This window comes from Lithobates pipiens, unplaced genomic scaffold, assembly GCF_037356315.1.
Source record: "Lithobates pipiens isolate NorthernLeopardFrog02 unplaced genomic scaffold, aLitPip1_a1.2 Scaffold_13, whole genome shotgun sequence".
Classification (NCBI taxonomy): domain Eukaryota; kingdom Metazoa; phylum Chordata; class Amphibia; order Anura; family Ranidae; genus Lithobates; species Lithobates pipiens.
In genome coordinates this window covers 83317981-83337047 of record NW_027507718.1, presented here as the reverse complement: position 1 = coordinate 83337047, position 19067 = coordinate 83317981, and the positions used below count along the sequence as shown (strand labels likewise).

At 42.3% G+C, this 19067-nt stretch overlaps 1 protein-coding gene across 2 annotated transcripts; it reads left to right on the top strand.

Moving 5' to 3' along the window:
* Nucleotides 1-1103: 1103 nt before the first annotated feature.
* LOC143976018 (thioredoxin-like) lies at nucleotides 1104-18762 on the top strand. 2 transcript variants are annotated; one of them, XM_077478529.1, is made up of 5 exons: nucleotides 1104-1213; nucleotides 9662-9766; nucleotides 16524-16583; nucleotides 16659-16724; nucleotides 18487-18762. In XM_077478529.1, exons 1-5 carry the CDS (start codon nucleotides 1193-1195, stop codon nucleotides 18550-18552), a joined length of 318 nt encoding a protein of 105 aa, XP_077334655.1. In that variant the 5' UTR covers nucleotides 1104-1192; the 3' UTR covers nucleotides 18553-18762. The 2 variants fall into 2 exon arrangements, with proteins under 2 accessions (XP_077334655.1, XP_077334653.1); XM_077478527.1 differs by lacking the exon at nucleotides 1104-1213 and adding an exon at nucleotides 4386-4551.
* Nucleotides 18763-19067: the final 305 nt, after the last annotated feature.

Below are 19067 nucleotides of genomic sequence, written 5' to 3'. Positions count from 1 at the left end.
TACCCGTACCATTTCTCTAGGTGCAAGAACATATGCACACACACTCAAACACTTGGAACAATAAGAACACTTTTTAACCACTTACCAACCAGCCGTAGTCATTATACTGCGGCAGTTCGTCACAATCCCATGAACCGTCATAGCTGTACATCGGCTCCTTTAAGCCGGATAGCTGGTGTGCTTGTGCGTGCCTGCTGCACTGCGGGGGTGCCGATGCCACACGCGATCGTGGGCACTAGAGCCAGAACAGGGACGTGTGTGTGTAAACACACAAATCCCTGTTCTGTGAGGAGAGGAGAGGCAGATCGTGAGTTCCTACTAGCTGGGAACAACAATCTGTCATCTCCTCTAGTCACTCTCATCCCCCTACAGTTAGAACACACACATGCATTTTTATAGCACTGATCACTGTATAATTGTCAACGGTCCCATAAATGTGTCAAAAATGTCCGATCTATCCACCATAATGTTGCAGTCCCAATAAAAATCGCAAATCACCACCATTACTAGTAAAAAAAATAACAATAATAAAAATGCCATAAATCTTTCCCCTATTTTGTAGACACTATAACTTTTGCGCAAACCATTCAATATACACTTATTGAAATTTTTATTAACAAAAATATGTAGAAGCATATATATTGGCCTAAATTGAGGAAACAATTAGCTTTTTTTTTTTTTAAATGGAGATGTTTATTATAGCAAAAAGTACAAAATATTGTGGGTTTGTTATCCAAATTGTCGCTCTATTTTTGTTTATAGCGCAAAAAATAAAAACTCCAGAGATGATCAAATACCACCAAAAGAAAGCTCTATTTGTGGGAAAAAAAAGAACATAAATTTCGTTTGGATACAGCGTCGCAGAAACGCGAATTGTCAGTTAAAGTGACGCAGTGCTGTATCGCAAAAAATGGCCTGGTCATTGAGAAGCCAAATCTGCCAGGGCTGAAGTGGTTAAATGGTATGGCAAAATTATTTTTACCTCTGTTCAAGGCATAATTCACACATATATTCAGGGCACACCCAAATAGTGTTGAGCAAAGAGATAATTATAAAGGTATGTGGTCTAGCTACATGTCAGTAATTAGTGTCTGTGTATATATAGGGAATTCTGAATCAATTTATTGCAGTCTGATATCAGTCAGTAAACTGAACGTGGAGACACATCAAAAGGACGAGCTACACAAAGATAATGGAAAAAATCAGTGATCAGGTACTTTTTATTTTTTTTAAAAGGTATTATTTAGATTTTCCATAAAAAACCCTACTAAGTAAATGAGTTAATTGGAGTTTTCCTGTATTCAGGAGTAAGAAACTATAGCCAATCTAGGGACTATATCTGTTATCTGTAATGCTAGGAAATCTGGATAAGATGTATTTGTATTTTTTGGTGGCGTATAGGCAAATATTTAGTAAAAAATATTTCAGAGATGTTAATAATTTAATATTGACTAGACTGAGGAATGACTAATGGAGTGGAGTAAGATAATCCCCCAGGGATAAACCACTCTACATAAGTCCAGGAGGCAAGCACAGAGATAACAAGTAATTGTTTTTTCGCTTATGCCGCATACACATGATCAAACAATCCGGTGGAAAAGTCCAGCGGACAATCCGCCTGTGTGTAGGCTCTGGCAGACTTTTTTTTACCCAAAAGTCCGGCGGAGTAAGAAAGTAGTTTTGCACTCCAATCTGTCCGCCGGGCTCGCATTTCGGCGGACAGTACGGCCGTGTGTGTGCCAGTCCACCATACTTTTGAAATGAACGGACCCTCGGATAAGGGTCTGATATGGACCTGGGGGGGACCCCCACGCCGATTTTTCGGCGTAGGGATTCCCCTTTAACTCCATACCAGGTGACGGGGCCAGTGACGCCTCCCTCGCTGGCCCCGGCTACCTGGAGCTATGCTCAAAATGAGCGGACTTTCCTCCGTGTGTGTGGGCGAGTCCGTTCATTTCAAAAGTACGGCGGACTTAGTCCGGCGCAAAAGTACCGTGTGTGGGCAGGTAGCTCGATCGGAAAGTCCGGCGGACAGTCCAGCGGAATGTCTGCCAGACTAAGTCCGCCGGATAGTCTGCTACATGTGTACGCGGCATTAGTATAACTAAACCCCAAATTTTGGATTGTCCCCAGAACAGTAACAAAGGGTAAATCTTCCAATTGGGACACCAGTTCTGATCACCCTGGAGACAACCAGGGATTCACTGACTGAGGGATTTTTCTTTAATTCCTGTTTTGGTTATGGGACAGGAAGTGAAATGAAATTTCCCCATTGAGACACAAATGCAACACAAAAAAAATGTCATGGGTTATATAACCCTACCTTACTCTATCCAAAATGAGACAAAGGGTTTTGCCTTTGATTCTACTTTAACATAGACAGACAGTTATGGGAGGAGAACACCAGTCAAGATTGGGATAGAATCTGAATATTAGGTCTTTTCACCATTACCTTGCCCACCAGTTGGACCGCTATACTCACCTATTCAGTGTACTATACTTATAAATTTCTATTTTTGCCATTCTGATTATACATACAAATGTCACATAATCTTCACTGTCTCTTTCTCCCCCCTTTTAGTAGCATTTGCTTAAAGAAATTCTAAAGGCTGAAGGTATTTTACCTTCATACATGCTCTGTATGAAGGTAAAAATCCTTCAGCATGCATCTCCCCATTATACTTACCTGGATCGAGCCTGATCTCAATCCAGCAATGTGCACAAGAGCAGAGTCTCTCTTCGTTCTCTATCTCTCCTCATTGGCTTAGCCAATGACTTTCAATGCTGCCAATCCCAACCAGTAAGGAGGGATTGGGGCCGAGCCCTCTCTGTGTGTCTTATGTACTTACAGAGTGAACATGCACGAGTGCCCCATAGCAAGTGGCTTGCTATAAGGACTCCCAGCAAGGGGGAGGAACCAGAAGCATAGGAGGGGGACCCAATAAGAGGAGAATAAGGGTTGCTCTGTGCACAACCATTGCACAGAGCAGTATAACATATTTGTTTACTTTAACTTTTTTTTTTTTATCTTCAGTATCACTTTAATTTCACAATGAATACTAAAAAAATATTTTGCTTGAGGTGTCAAGCTAGGTACGCGGAGAATGAGATATGTGAGTTCAGGTGAGAGGTCAGTAACTGTTATCATCGAAATCCTGATTTAAAGTAAAACTAAAATGCTTGTCAGCTTTTATTGCTGTCTGTGGCCCCATTAAGGAGATACAACCTCTCTATTTGTCCTGTTTACTATTGTAGCACACCCCACATAGGAGCCGCTGTTGAAATGGGATCTCCCGCCTTGCAAAACCAGGCACACTGAATTTCACAGGCTCCCTCAGTCAGAAAACAGTCCAGTGATTGTTTTGTATTTTCATTGGGGGGATAAAACTTGGATGGGGAGTAGGAGTATTATGTAGGCTTGTGCAATTCGTTTCGTAAATGCATCCGAATGTCCGAATAAAAAAAGAACAAATAACAACGAATACGAAAGAAATATAACGAATTAATTTTGAATGAATTCGAATGAATTCAGTAATTCTTTAAAGATCTAATGAAACAAAAGGTCAGCTCAAAGTAAATCTTATAGTCCAATCAGCTAATTAATTTTGTGCCGGAGGATGGATTACTGGCAAAGTGCATTCCTGAGAACTGAGTTAGAAGGGTGTTGTATTGTATTTGAGCCAAGGAGAAGAGACGTTGTCATTGTGTGTGTTAAAAGATTCAATAAACAAAGGACTTTCCAAACTACAAATCATTATCATGAATGTCTATACATACATAAATAGCGAATTTCAACGAATACGAACGAATGAATTCGACACTCTACGAATAATAACAAACCCCCCCCCCCAAAAAAAGGCCAGCCTAACTCCATAGCTGGAGAAAAAATGAAAAAATAGCGCCCAGGAGCAAAGTCATCCCTTAAAAAAACAGTTTTGGGAGGAAAAAAAGGAAACAACTTGGACCAGGGTATGTACAAATAAGCTAGCATGTCTCAAAAATAGGCATTTCTTCAAATCACATACTGTATGTATATTACAAAATCAGCAATATATACACCCTAGCTACAGGTCCCTGCAGCTAACTCTGCCAAAATATAAGGCACAGACAATTGAGCTGGAGCACCTACCCCTAAAAGGGAAGCACTTCCAACAAGCTTGAAAATGTTGAGTCCATCACACAGCAGGGTGAACAGCCATCCACAACGAAACCTGCAGAACAAGAAAAGAACACATTCCTATCACTGACTTGCTATCTAGTCTGTCAGCAGGGGATTATGATCCTTCATGCCAGAGACAATAAAGAAATAAACACAGAAATGTCTTTCTTTTTTCCCCAAGAGTCTCTGGTAGGAGGAGCCATTCCAAATTTAGCAAACGGCACTAGGCCTCGCTCAAAGTTCTTCAGTTGGGAATGGGACATCCATCTGGAACAGATGAGAATTTTGGGCCGGCCTAGCCCACGAACAACAAAGGACACAGGCCGCAATCTTCACAGCACTCCATGCTAAGTTTTACCTGCAAGCTGAACTCTCCCATCAGTCCTTCACAAGTAATAATGAGGATTTGGCAGTCTCTTCAGGTTGTCATCAGCACCTCTAACAGTGACAGAGTGGCTCTTGATGGGCTTTCCTGCTTTTACAACCACCACCACCCTGTCTCTGTAAATAGCTCTTCCCAGCCACCATACTTGCCAAATGTCCAAGCTTGATTGCAAAGGCTTGGGGAACTGCATGTACTCTCACACCATCTCATTCTCCCACTGTCCCTGGGAGTTCTCAATGATGGCCATGATGCTGGGAGGTACATAGGGGTAGTCCAGACCCCACTCTACAGCGGTTCTTCACTTACCTGCTGCTGGGATCTGAAAAACCGAAGCAGTTCTCTTGCTTTTCCCTTCCAGGAAGGACACAGGCTTTGGGAGATCTCACAACCCACTGCCTGTATCCAGCTGCTTTGGCCTGAGTGGCAGAGGGTGTGTTAAAGAATTTCTGCTTCACACTGACTGGGATCTACACGGCTCCTCCAGTCCCTTCAGATTACCCTGACTCATCCTTCACCCCGGAAAGTACCTTTTTCTGCTCTCGAGTGGGTCCCCACCCCCCCCCCTCGCAGCTGCTGTGAGGCGACCAGTCTGCAAACTCATCATCCATGGGCCCAAAGTCTGCCTGCAGTCTGGACGACCCCCAGTCTATGTGCCCACCACTACCACTCCTCACTGGCTCATCTGAAGATGGATGGTCTTCCAGCACTAGCCCCTTCCAGATGGGGCTGGCAGGATGTACAGGCGTGACCAGCATCTCAGGGACAGCATCTGGCACCCGTTGCACAGTGGTGGCAGGTACAAGCAGGCCAAGGCAGATTTCTGACTTTCTTCCCCAATGTTGTTTGTCTTCGCAGGGGAGTCACCAGCCCCAGACTCAACCCCACCTTTAGCAGATGATTCAAGGCCTGCACTGACTGATTTCTGTGGCTGTTTCCTGTAGAGGCATGACAGCAGATCCATGCTGTAGTTGAGTGGTCCCTGTTCACTAGGTGTGAGCTGGGTGAGTGGCTCATCACAGTACCCACAGTGGATCCAGGCACTGACCACCGCGGTCGGTCTTCTGCATCCATAAAACAGTAAACACAGCCTCTCTATCCCCTCAATCACCCCCAGGGCGAATCCCCCCTCAATGCTCTAGCCTGACACCAGTGTCCACCAGTGTCAGCTCCTGCAGATCAGGCAATCAGGTCAGCACTGGGTACACATGTGCACCTTCTGCCATCTTACTCTCTCTCATTGTTAGCAGGGAACGCTGGGACTCTCATCCGGGGCGTGGCTCCACCCCCATGCTTCCAGACTAGCTTTTCTGATAAGCAGGACTTTTCCTGCATGCTTTGCTTTAACCCCTTGTTAACTGTATTGAAGTTAACAGGCTAACTGATGACAATGGCACTTGCAGAACTTATCAGGACATGCCACCCAGCACTGATTGTGCCTGAGCAGATAGATCAGGTGACAGCAAGCATTTACTGTGGTTGCCAGGAGCAACAGCAAAGTTTATAACACACATCATACTGTAGTTAGCAGGTTTAGGACAGTCCTTGGCCGTGGTTGGGCAACTGATAGGGCTCTCTTGCAGACACCCCGATCACCATGGGCAACAGCACACATTTTGGTGTACACTTTAACCCCTTCGGATCCCCTTTGCATGCTCCCCACAGCGCTCACTGTAATCACTGAGTCAATCAGACTCGAGTGATTACAGATTGGAGTAAGGGGTCAATACCGGCCCCCCACCACATGATCAGCTGTCAGCAGAAGAAAGATAATAATTTTTTTTCTTCTCACGCTGACAGCATGAGGAGAAAAAAAGACTGATCACTGATTTCTGTTGAAGGGACATCGGTCCCAAAGAGGAAGAGGCAAAGCCCCCTCATCTGTGCCCACCAGTACCGCCTGCCAGTGCCCACAGTGCCACGAATCAGTGCCCACAGTGCCATGAATCAGTGCCCACAATAACATAACAGTGCCAGCAATCAGTGCCACCTATAAATGGCCACGAGTGCCACCTATCAATGCCCACCAGTGGTGCCAATCAGTGCCTCATCAGTGCCACCTAGCAGTGCTGCCTATCAGTGTCACCTACCAGTGCCGATCAGTGCCCATCACTGCCACCCATCAGTGCCCATCACTGCCATCCATCAGTGCCAGCTTTCAGTGCCAGCTATCAGTGCCACCTATTAGTGTCCTTCAGTGCCACCCATCAGTGCCCACCAGTGCCACCTCATCAGTGCCCACCAGTGCCGCCTTATCAATGCCCATCAGTGCAGCCTATCGGTGCCCATCAGTACAGCCGGTATGCATCCTCCCTTGCTCTATCCAAAATAAAACAACATGTTTTGCAGCCTCATCAGCGTCCATCAATGAAGGAGAAAAATTAGCTATTTGTAAATTGTATTAAAATATAAAACGGTTTTGTATTTTTTTATTTTTTTTTGGTCTTTGAAGAATATTATTAATATATATTATTCTTGTATCTCAGAGGCATTTCCGAATGAATAGCATTGATAGTCAAACTGACTTTAAACAAAGTATGAGTTTATTTGTCACACAGTTGGCATCATAAATACAATGTAAAAAGTATAATAGTTCAGTTCAGTGTGGGTAAAAATATATGAAATAGAATAGTCATAAAGCTGCAGTAAGCTTATGAAAGCATGTGTGCTTCATGGCTGCTGCCTTCTGTCCATGCTGTCTTGTGTCCTCCAAGAAGAAGCAGGAAATTACGTTCTTAGCCCTTGTACACACGGTCGGACATTGCGACAGAAAATGTTCGACCGGACCGTGTTGTCGGATAATCCGACCGTGTGTGGGCTCCATCGGACTATTTCCATCGGAATATCCAACTGACAAAGTTTTAGAGTTGGGCTATAAAATTTTCTGACAACATGATCCGATCGGACTTTGTCCGATCGTTTGTAGAGAATTCTGATTGGACAAAGTGCCACGCATGCTCCGATCAAATTCCTAGACCAAAGCTATTGGCTACTAACCTGAATGTAGTCCCGTCACAATGAAATAAAGTCATCACGTTACGAACCATTGGATTTTCCGACAACTTTGTCCAACCGTGTGTATGCAACACCAGTTTCGGACAAAATCCGTTGGACAAAATCGGATTTTGTTGTCGGAATGTCCGACCATGTGTACAAGGGCTTAGACTTCTGGCAGAATTCAGCTGTCCCAAATTATCAGTCTTTGTGTGAATATGTCAGTGTCATACCTCCTAGAGGGTGTGTGTGTGTGTGTGTGTGTCCGTGCTCAATCTGGAAACGTTGGTTTATATGTTACATGTAAATGTCATAACCTCATAAACTTAGAAACTTGTATGGCACACATTCATTTATGCTAACTTCAGCAATATGCTATACAAAATAGATACTAACTCAGAGAGTCATATGGAGCTTGATTGACAATACTCCATACTCCATACTCAAACTAATGTGCTGGTTATGTAATGTCATATAACCAAACATCTACAATATGAACACATATTACCAACTTTACATTAAGTACTGTATCTATGTACTAATACTTATTATAATGGCTTGAACTACTCTAAACTTGTTTTAACAGGATATAATCCACAATGTATTATTGCTTTAGCTACGTAGACATGTGTCTATTTTTGTCTTCTCATAACATTCTGTACCAAGATACCATATATGTGTCATACTTAAATTGGCTGCATCAGAAACATCCAGCAATGCTCAGCTTTAGATGAGGATTAACTGAACATTTGATCGAGGTCATTCATACATGCTATTTCTTATAATTAATCATAAAGCCAAATATGTTTTGCAAGCCCACCATGAATATAATATAACACCTATAAGTGCCGAATTATGAATTTGGAATAATATTCGAACAGTCTTTTTACATATTTTTAAACAAAAAATAAAAAACCCAGAGGTGATCAAATACCACCAAAAGAAAGCTCTATTTGTGGGTAAAAAATTATAAAAATTGAATTTAATTTAATTTGGGTACAGTGTTGTATGACCACGCAATTGTCATTCAAAGTGCATCAGCCAGCGCTGAAAGCTGAAAATTGTTCTGGATGAGAGGGGGGTTTAAATGCCCAGTAAGCAAGTGGTTAAATAAATGAATTCTCCAGGGTGAATTTGTATATATAATTGCCTAGGCCATGCATCTCAGGCCCTCAAGATTCACCTCAAACCCATGGAGCAGCATATCTGAACCTCATCCCAAAGTCAGACTAAATGCAGCACATTTAAACATGTATTGCCAACACTTGTTACTGAAACATGCCATAAATAGAAATAAGTGATTTTCATTTTGGTGAAGAATCCTGAAAACAATTGACTTTAAATGATTGAGTAGTATGTTGTATAACAAGAATCTGTTTCCATCCCTTACATCTTACATGTCTGGAGGAAATCAAAACCATCTAAGGAGTAGACCTGCAGAATCAATTTGTGTTCTGTGATGCCAGATTTTACCACTAGGTGATGCTGTGGGGAATCTTGTAATGCTCTGGACTGCTGAAAATAAGAAATGGAAGAAGAAACTTCATAAGCCAATTTAAAACTATTGGGGGTTAAACCGGTGCACTTCCTAAATTAATTAGACTGTATTTTGTTTTTATTTTATATATATATATATATATATATATATATATATATATATATATATATATATATATATATATATATATATATATATATGTATGTATATATATATATATATATATATATATGATTAATTATTGGTTTACTTTAATTTATTTTACATATAATTCGCTTTTTTGAAAATTATTAACTGTAACTTTTGTTTCATTGTCAGTATAGTTTAGTGACATTCAATACACCTTTTGCATCTTCAACATGCTCAAAAATTAGCGTGTTGGAAGGTGCAAAAAGGCTTTTATTTTAATGGAGATTTTTAGCCTTTACCTTGCTGCTGCCCATTTGCACTTTAATAAAGAGCTATATGGAAGTGGATTTACTAGATATATACTATACTGTAGGTCCTTTGTGCAGACACTTTTGGAAATATTGAACACTTTTGCATCTATCTGGAATTTACAATTATTTACAACTGTTTTAGTATATTTCCAAGTACGTGATACTGTAACTTCATTTTCTCTTTTCAGCAAAGGCTGCAACAGATAGTGAATGATGCTGGTAATAAACTTATAGTGGTTATGTTCATGGAAAAACACTGCCCTCATTGCAAAAGAGCATTGCCTGCGATAGAAGTAAGTACTTCAAAAATGTATTTTATTTAACAATAAGAGTTAACTGTGATCAACAGCAGACTTTCATCTGCAGACTTCACCCTGTTTGTTCTGTGTTATTAAACCCTTGTGAAAAAAATCCTTGCAGCAGCATACTTTTTCTATCCCTTATTTCTCTGCAGCCATCTTTTCTGCAAAATCCTTTCCTGGTGCCTCCATGGTAGCATACATGTGATAGAGCAAAACCTCTACTGTCTAACGCCTGGTTTCAGTACCTCCTTGGTTCAGCCCTTTGTTCAAGTGGTGAGGAGCGTCATTGCCTGGGAAGACCTGGAAGAACCTCCTCAAAAATCAAAAACCTATTTCCCATTCCTCAAGAGAAAAAAAATCTTCTTCCCATTAACCAAACTGTATCCACTGGCAGAGTCAGATACTCAGTCCTTAAGCTCAATGCCTGTGGTTGATGTGGCTGTAGTGTGTCTGGCAAAAAATGTAATGTTGCTGATGGAGGATTCAATGTCATTCAAGGACCCCCTAAATAGACAAATTGTCCTAGACCTCAAAAGGAGCTAGCAGCAGGGCGGCTTGTAGACCAGCCATTGCGCTGACATCTGTTTCCAATGCCATCAGGTCGTGGACAGAAAATGTTGAGACAGCCCTGCATTGCAGTGGATCATGTCCACCTGCAATTCCAGGCTTTGCACCTCCCCTCAGGTGTTCACAAAAGTGTTGATATCTATCTTGGCCCCTCTGAGAGAGAGGGGATTAAGAATTTACCACTATCTGGATGATATCCTCTTGCTATCGAACAACCCGAGCCAGCTTAACTAATTGGACCACAATTACTTCAGATGCAAGTGGCCAGGGGTGGGGTGTCCATTGCAGAGAATTTCCAGATTCAGTGAAGATGGTCCTTTCCCACCAGAGGAATAGTGTCCAACTTCCTGGAAGTGAGGGCAGCATTTCTATTGATATTGTATTTAAAGGTTTACTAGAGGTGAGTTAGCGCCACATATTATTTATCATATGTAGCGCCATATATTATTTATTGTTATTTTTATAACTGTGCAGAGATCACATTTCTATGTTGCCAGCTTCCTGACAACTTTATATATTGACTTTTTTTTAGGAAGTAGACATTTGGTTGTGCGCGTTAGTATTTTTTATTTTACTTTTACAGGGCAGCATTTCTAGCCTTAACCTCTTTTACATCTCAGGTCAAGGGGCAGAGAGTGCTTCTGTGTTTGGACAACAAGGCTACAGTCTCGTACCTTCAGAAGCAAGGGGGAACCCACAGTAAGACATTTCTGAGGGAAGTGGAATCTGTAATGATCTGGGCAGAGAGGAACCGGGTAGACCTCAGGGCAATATATCTCCCAGGCAAGATGAACTCAGAGGCAGATGTGTTATAAAGGAGGTTTGGAGACAAAAATGAATGGTCTCTCCATCCCCATGAGTTCAACCAAATCTTCCATCTATGGCAGACCCCATAGGTGGATCTCTTTGCTACGCAGGAAAATTCCAAACTCAGGAGATTATTCTCTTACCTCCTACACCCACAGAAGCTGGATATTCGTGTATGGAGGTTGAAAGGAGGAGGTTTGAATTGTTAGGCTGCTCCCAAGAGGTCATATCCTCCCTGTTAAAAGCCAGAAAACCTACAACCAACGCAATATATGCAAGGGTTTGGGACAAGTTCTTATCCCACACCACAGGAAAAGGGTTTGATCCTATCTCTCCTTCCACTGCTGATGTTCTGAGCTTTTTTCAAACTGGTCTCGATTTGGGGCTCAGCCAGAGTTCCCTTAAAGTACAAGTACTTGCAATTCCTGTAGCAACTAACACCAGGTAGGTTGAAGATCCTCTAGTGGTTACACTCCCCAGGGGTGTATTGAAGATGCGTCCTTCACCCCGATGTTCCTTTCCAAAGAGGGATCTTCTTCTTGTATTGGAAGTCCTATCTACTAGTCCGTTCATGCAGGTTGAAGAGGTCTCAATTTGGAACCTAACTTTAAAGACAACTTTTCTGTTGGCTATGACATCCGGCAGGAGGATTTTGGCACTCCACTCTCTGGTTGTGGGGGATGAACACATATAATTTTTCCCAGACAGGGTAGAACTTTATCCTCTCCCTGGATTTACACCTAAAGTCCCGACAATGGCACATCTATCGGAACCATGGGCATTACCAGTTTTCTTGGACTCAGAATCAAACTCCTGTCATGAGTTAGACATATCCAAAGTCCTCAGGGCCTACTTGGAAGCCACAGTAAGTTTCAGGAACTCTGAAAGATTATTCGACATCCCATGGGGCAAGAATAGAGGTAAGGAAGCTTCCGCCAGAACCTTGGCATCCTGGGTTGTCAAGTTAATTCAGAAAGCTTACAGGGTGAAAAACTTTGAACCTCTGGTTCAGGTGAATGCTCATTCAACAAGAGCAGTATCAGCTTCTTGGGCAGCAAGGGCAAATGTTCCTTTGGAAACGGTATGCAGGGCCGCTACTTGGTCTTCTCGGCACATGTTCCTTAAACATTATCATGTTGATCCCGGAGCTCTTACGACAGTGGAGTTCAGGAGAAGAGCACTCTGTGCTGCCATGTCTGTGTCTGATAAAAAAAAATTTCATTAAAGTATTAAACCTACCCATGTGAGCTAGTTATTTATCACATGTATGCTGCCATGGAGGCACTAGGAAAATGGAAAATTGTATCATACTTACCGTAATTTTCCTTTCCTGGTGCCTATCCATGACAGCATAAACTCCTGCCATTGGTATTCTATATTACGAAGAATGTTGGGGGAGGGGCTATGCCCTTAAATTTATGCTATTCACTAGTCCTGAAGGCGGAGGTGAAAGGATGGAGAGGATAGAGGTGGAGCTCTATCACATGTATGCTGCCATGAATAGGCACCAGGAAAGGAAAATTACGATAAGTATGATACAATTTTCCGTTTTATTGAAAGTCAAGTCCAATGTATTTTCTGATATAGGGTGGCAACATTACCTTACAGGGCCTTACTGCAGCCCCAGTGTAGCCGCCCTGGTGTTTGCACTCCCAGTCCCAGCCTACAACTTGCTGTGTCAATGCTGAGTGCACAGACATGCATAGGCAGTATCAAAGGCCCCCATTACAAATCACTCCACTGCTCCTCCTGCAAATGTTATTATTGACAGTGACCTAATTGCTGGTAATCCCCAGAGCCAATGCTCTATACCTAACTGTTCAATGAAGTGAACAATATGGACTCCTTAACTGGAAATCAACACAGAGAGGGACCAAGCACTGAGAACTTGAAATAGTATGTCATTAGGGCATATCTATTAGTGGTATGGAGCAAAAGGGAAAAATTATCTTTGCGATGAGGGCTTAATACCGATGCCGCGTACACATGATCCGACTATCCAGCGGACTGTCCCCGCCTCCATCGGCGAGATTGACACCTTGCTAGCCCCGTCACCTGGTATGGATTTAAATGGAACCCCTACGCTGAAAAAACGGCGTGGGGGTCCCCCCAAAGTCCATACCAGACCCTTATCCGAGCACGCAGCTCGGCCGGTCAGGAAAGGGGGTGGGGACGAGCGAGCGCCCCCTCCCCTCCTGAGCCATACCAGGCCGCGTTGCTTCAACATGGGGGTGCTTTGGGGAAGGGGGGCCCTGCTGCCCCCCCACCCCAAAGCACCTTGTCCCCATGTTGATGAGGATAAGGGCCTCTTCCCGACAACCCTGGCCGTTGGTTGTCGGGGTCTGTGGGCAGGGGGCTTATCAGAATCTGGAAGCCCCCTTTAGTAAGGGGGCCTCCAGATTCTGGCCCCCTACCCTATGTGAATGAGTATGGGGTATGATGTACCCCTACCCATTCACCTGGGGAAAAAGTGTTAATAAAAAAAACACAACACAGGTTTTAAAGTACTTTAATAGACAGCTCCAGGGGTCTTCTTCCGTCTTCATGGGGTCTTCTGCTCTTTTGCTAGCTCTTTTACTAGCGAAAGAGCCCGGCTTTCTCGTTTGTCGCTGCCGCCGTCCGGGGGTCTTCTTCTAACTTCGGGGGTCTTGTTCTGACTTGGGGGTCTTGTCCCGCTCTTCGGTTCTTCTTGCCGGGCCTAGCGTTGGCTCGGTCTTGTCGCTGGCGCTGCTGCCTTCTTCTTCTTCTCTTCTTCTTCTTCCTTCCGATGTTGACAAGATGCTCTCTCCAGCCTTAATGGCAGGGACGCGTTGTGCGGTGACTTATATAGGGATAAGGGGCGGGGTCACCGGGTGATGTCACATGGTGACCCCCACCCCTTATGATGTCACTGTCCCAGCATCCTCCGGGACTGTGACATAAGGGGTGGGTCATCCTTCTGATTTTTATTGTTGTCTGTTTCCCTATTGTGAAATTGCCATCACTTTCTCTCTCATTGTAGTAGTCAGCACTACTACAGAGATCATTGCAATCTTCTGTGTTCTGTGCTGAGCTGCTGCCCTTCTGCATACTAACCGCAAATTTTTGCTGTCATTCTCAAAACACCTTTAATTTTTAACAAAATACAAGGCCTATTCTGATTGGACTAGGCAGAGATTTTGATGTCACCACCCCTCCTCCCCACCTCGTCCAATCACTAACTACTACCATAAAAAGTTTAACAAAAGGCAGATTTGGCCATTTTAACTCCACTTCTGAGTAGTGTTGTTTTTTTGTAGGGGTTATGGGTAGGTTCAATTTTACTGAGGCATGAAGTATTTAGGTGAGCTCTGAACTACCTGGTCAAGTATAGTAGGGCCATCTTGAATGGGCTAACTAAAGATAAAAGGCTGTGTTGACTCAAATAGCAAATATTTCTAGGCATAAATAATATGTAAACCCAACATTTCACATTCCTAATGTGTGCCTGCTGTACCATGTACTTGTATGAGAAAGCATCCAGTTCTCTTTGTATTGCTTCTTTTGTGTAAAATCCCTTGTGTTCCTGCTGGTCCCTCTGCTTTCCTACTAAAAACTGACCACACTAACCAGAACACACCATGGTCAGTTCTCTAGCTGTGCTGGGAACTCAGTGCTGATCACTTATAAAAAAGTGTTTATAATGTTTTTGTTTTTTTTATATCTATACACAAATATTTTGCTTTAGGCCTCTTTCACACTACCGATCCGTTCAGGTCCGCCTGTCAGTTTTTCAGGCGGACCTGAACAGATGCTCCATAGAGGTCTATGGAGCGTCGGATGTCAGCGGTGACATGTCCGCTGACATCCGACCTGCTCCGATCCGAAAAAGTGTGACGGAGGAAAAACCTACTTTTCCATCCGTCATCGGAAACCGGGTGACGATGGACACTGCGGTCCGTCGTCACCCGATCACCCATAGGGGAGAGAGGCGCTCTGACAGGTCCATTCCTGCACTGTGTGCAGAGACAGACCTGTCATCTTCCTGCTCAGTGGGGATCGACAGAGCAATCCCCGCTGAGCAAGCCGATATCCACGGGGCACTGATCTGCCCCGTGTGAAAGGACTCTTAAATTTCTATTTTAAACTGAAGGGTTGTTTTACAAGGTGAGGGTTTACATATATTTTAGGATCGTCTGTGCTTGTGAAATGGAAAATATGAAGATTGTATAAATATTAATAAGTGATTCTTTAAAAAAAGATTACATCTCAGCAAGGCGGAATTAAATTAATATGACAGCCATAAAATGAATTTTCCACCTCTGGCATGCTTGGCGATGTCTAAGGTATAATAGGTATTTATGTATATATACTGTATCTGTGCTAATTTTGTGTACAGTGTGTGCATGCATGCATGTTGAGTAGGGAAAGGGGATTTTTAATTTTATATTTACATTTTTTATTTTTTTTTACTTTGGTAATGCTAATAGGGGCTAATAGGCACCTATGCATTAGCACTAACGCAGTAATAGGCACGCTTTATGGAGACATCAGACTTCTGTTAGATGCCTGATGTCTCATTTGCCTCCAGCCAGTACAGATCTGGGATACAAGCCCCGATTTGCAGCTTACCTGACCACCTTGGAAGATTGAGCCCCTGCAAGTTGACCCTGTGATGATAAGTGGGAATGGTAATTTAATAATGTCCTCCCACTCTGCTATCCTGAACACCCCCCGAATCTATCAAAGGATCCATCAACAAGAAAAGCAATGTAAGGCTTAGGACAGGGAAGGGTCAGCACACTGACCACGTGGGGAGCTGCACAAGGCAAGAGAAGAGAAGTGCCACTAGGGTTTTGAAGTAATTAGGTGACTGTACTGTCATTAGATCACTTCTACATGGAGTTCAAAGGGCTGCATGATTTGCAGAAAATAAACTTAGAGGTTACAGCAATGACAATGAAAAGATTGCTCATGCAGGAAACTTGGTGGGTAACAAGTGGTTACTGATCAAGTCTCCAGATCCCCCGAGTCTTCAGCTACCTCCTGGAGTTCAGTACTCACAAACGAGCAAGTAAACAAGGCTTGTCAATTGGTGAGACAGTGTATCTAAGCACCGGCAAACCGGACCAGGTGTTGAGGGGGTCAGATGATATCCCAAATGGCTGACGCGTTTCAAGTGCGCACCCTTTTCATCAGAGCCTCTGGTCCAGTTTGCTGGTGCTTAGAGACAGTGTCTCACCAATTGAAAAGCCTTATTTACTTGCTCGTTTGTGGGTATAAACATTGCTTTTATGCTTTAAATAAAAATGTATCATTGGTAATGCGCAAGGTCGGTGCTCCCTTCCTTTTTTCTTTTCTGTTAATGTATATTTGTCACAGATGTCACATAAAATATTTCCTTTTTATTTAATAGAAACTGGCCTTGGAAAAAACCCTTGTCATTTTTGTAAGAGTTGATGTTGGAGAATGCCCAGTAAGTATAAAATATTTTTTATTTCTCAGCAGGCTTGTTATTTTTTCCTAATACTATTTTATATTTCATTATTAGGGTTTTGTGAAGGAATATGATATCAAAGGAGTACCAGAATATTTTTACATCAAGAATGGAACTTTGGTATGTGATGACACAGATTTATATATTCCTTACACAAGTTTCTCTTTATGTAATTTTTGTCATCAATGTGTCAGGTTTATTTGCTAGCCAGAATTTTCAATGTGTGTACGGCCCTCCCTGTTCAACCAATATATCGGTTTCTCAGGAACAGTCCTGTTGAAAAACCTTGATCAATTAACGGCTGCTTCCACTGATCAGTGTATTCTGACAGCCCCCACTCTCTGAATATAACAGCATAGCAGGGGGGTTCTTGCATCCATATCACTTGTTTGGATGCATGAATCTATCATCTTTCATTTATTAAGCCCTCCAATTGAAGGAAAGAAAAAAAATGAACAGTGTGTACCCAAGTTAAGAGTGTGTGATAATCTAATACAATGATAATTAATGGCTCATGTACATCCATACAATATAAACTGGAATATTTTAGTGCCCAGGATCCCCTGGTGCTATGTCAAGCCACCCATATATATATAAATGCATGAAGGCTTGAATAAAGTGGTGCATGCTCTCAAACTTAATGCCTTGAGCGCAAGCAGTGTGCATTGTAGACACTATATCTGTGCACATGTACCACTTTAAGGAAGTTTTCATGTCTATATGTGTCTGTATGTCACAGCAGGGGCTTCCAGGCACTAAAATACACCTGTACGATATAAACAGCTGTGTTGTGGTGTGCTGCGGTGACTTGCGCATCAGGCTCTTCTGTACAATGTCATTGCAATGCACACATGGAATGACACTGGTGCAAAGGGGAAGGCAACTGACTGGAGTACACAGGGAGATACAATGATGAATGGACACTGGTTGCTGATAGGGGTGCACAGAGTCACTAGAGCAGGATTCAGATGGGAGAACACGAGGATCACAGAAATAGACTCTGGGACACAGGCATAAGTTGCAGATTAGGGTGCACAGGGATCATTCATCTGGATGAAGGCTGGAGTACACGAGAATCACTGGAGAGACAGGCAAAGTGAGGAGGCACTGGGGATCACAAAAGAGCTCACCAGGAATGCCGGGGGTTCAGTTGTCCCTTTAGACAGTGCCTCCACTGTGGTTGGCTGCAGAGCTGGAGGAAGATGGAAGACATGGGCGCACATGGAGGGTAAGAAACTGGTGCCGGAGCAAAGAACAGGTGAGTCTGACAGATGAAAGCGGAGGGTCTAAAGGATCCTTCTACCAAATTAAAGTTCATGCAGTAGCATCTCTGATCCAGGGTACCAAAGAGAATGGTACTGCCATGGCAAGGAGCCACTCGCTTGCTAGCAGCTCAGATGTGAGAATACTATTCCAAATGTTTTTGTTTAAAAAGAATGCTAAACACAAATGCAGTTCTGTTAATATTTGTTTGCATTTTCACAATAAAACAAAAATACAGAAATCTGATAAATGATATAATAAAATTGAAATATGAAGATATTTAACATGAAGTTCATCCAAGCAGAAAGATGGACAAAACACAGCTCAGTTTTACATGAAATTTAATAGTCAAGCAGATATCTCTCTAGTTGACATTCACAGGACATCTATAGCACTCATTTTGCTTATATTAACATGAGATGATCTGCTGTAAAATACTGAAAATACTTTATACCATGCATGATGAGGACAGATGGGGGACTGCACCCAGCACCCCCCTCACCTGCACCAACATTGTTAAATAGGTCTGTTTGAGCACATTTTATTAAAATATATCTATGTTTTTCTTTTTACTTGAGAACCACATCTAAACGGTACTTAAAAATAATGTTACTTTCAGAGAGATCGCATGGCAGGATCTTCCAAAACGATGGTAGAAAACAAAATCCAAGAGCTCTCTGGCTGAGAATGATTCAAAGAAATGTTGACGATTCTATACATATAACTACATTACGGGGAAAAAAAAAAAACGATCAAGCTTTTATTCATGTTTGTAATGTAAAAAGCAAATTAAAAAAAGAAAACATTTTCTTCCTTGTTTAAAATTTCAAGAAAAGAAAGTCTATGTTATCTGTAAAAACTGAAGACTTAGTACTTGTTTACAGAGTTATCTGAAAATGAGGATAATAAAAAATCATTTTAAAAAGTGTCGTTCCTCTTGTTTTTACCCAATAAACTTGTATTTTGCAAAGCATGATTTATTGAAAAACAAATTTGTATTTGTTAGTATAAAACACTATTGCATTTAGTGCATTTAGTGAAGCTGGGAATTAAATTATATACACATTCTCATAAAAGAGGTCCTTTGTTTTTCTGCATTTTAGAATTCTGCTAGGGCAGTAGTTGACATATAGACAGGTACTTCTGTGCATGCATTGAAAATATTTGTTCTAACCACATAATAAGTACTAATACAGGATA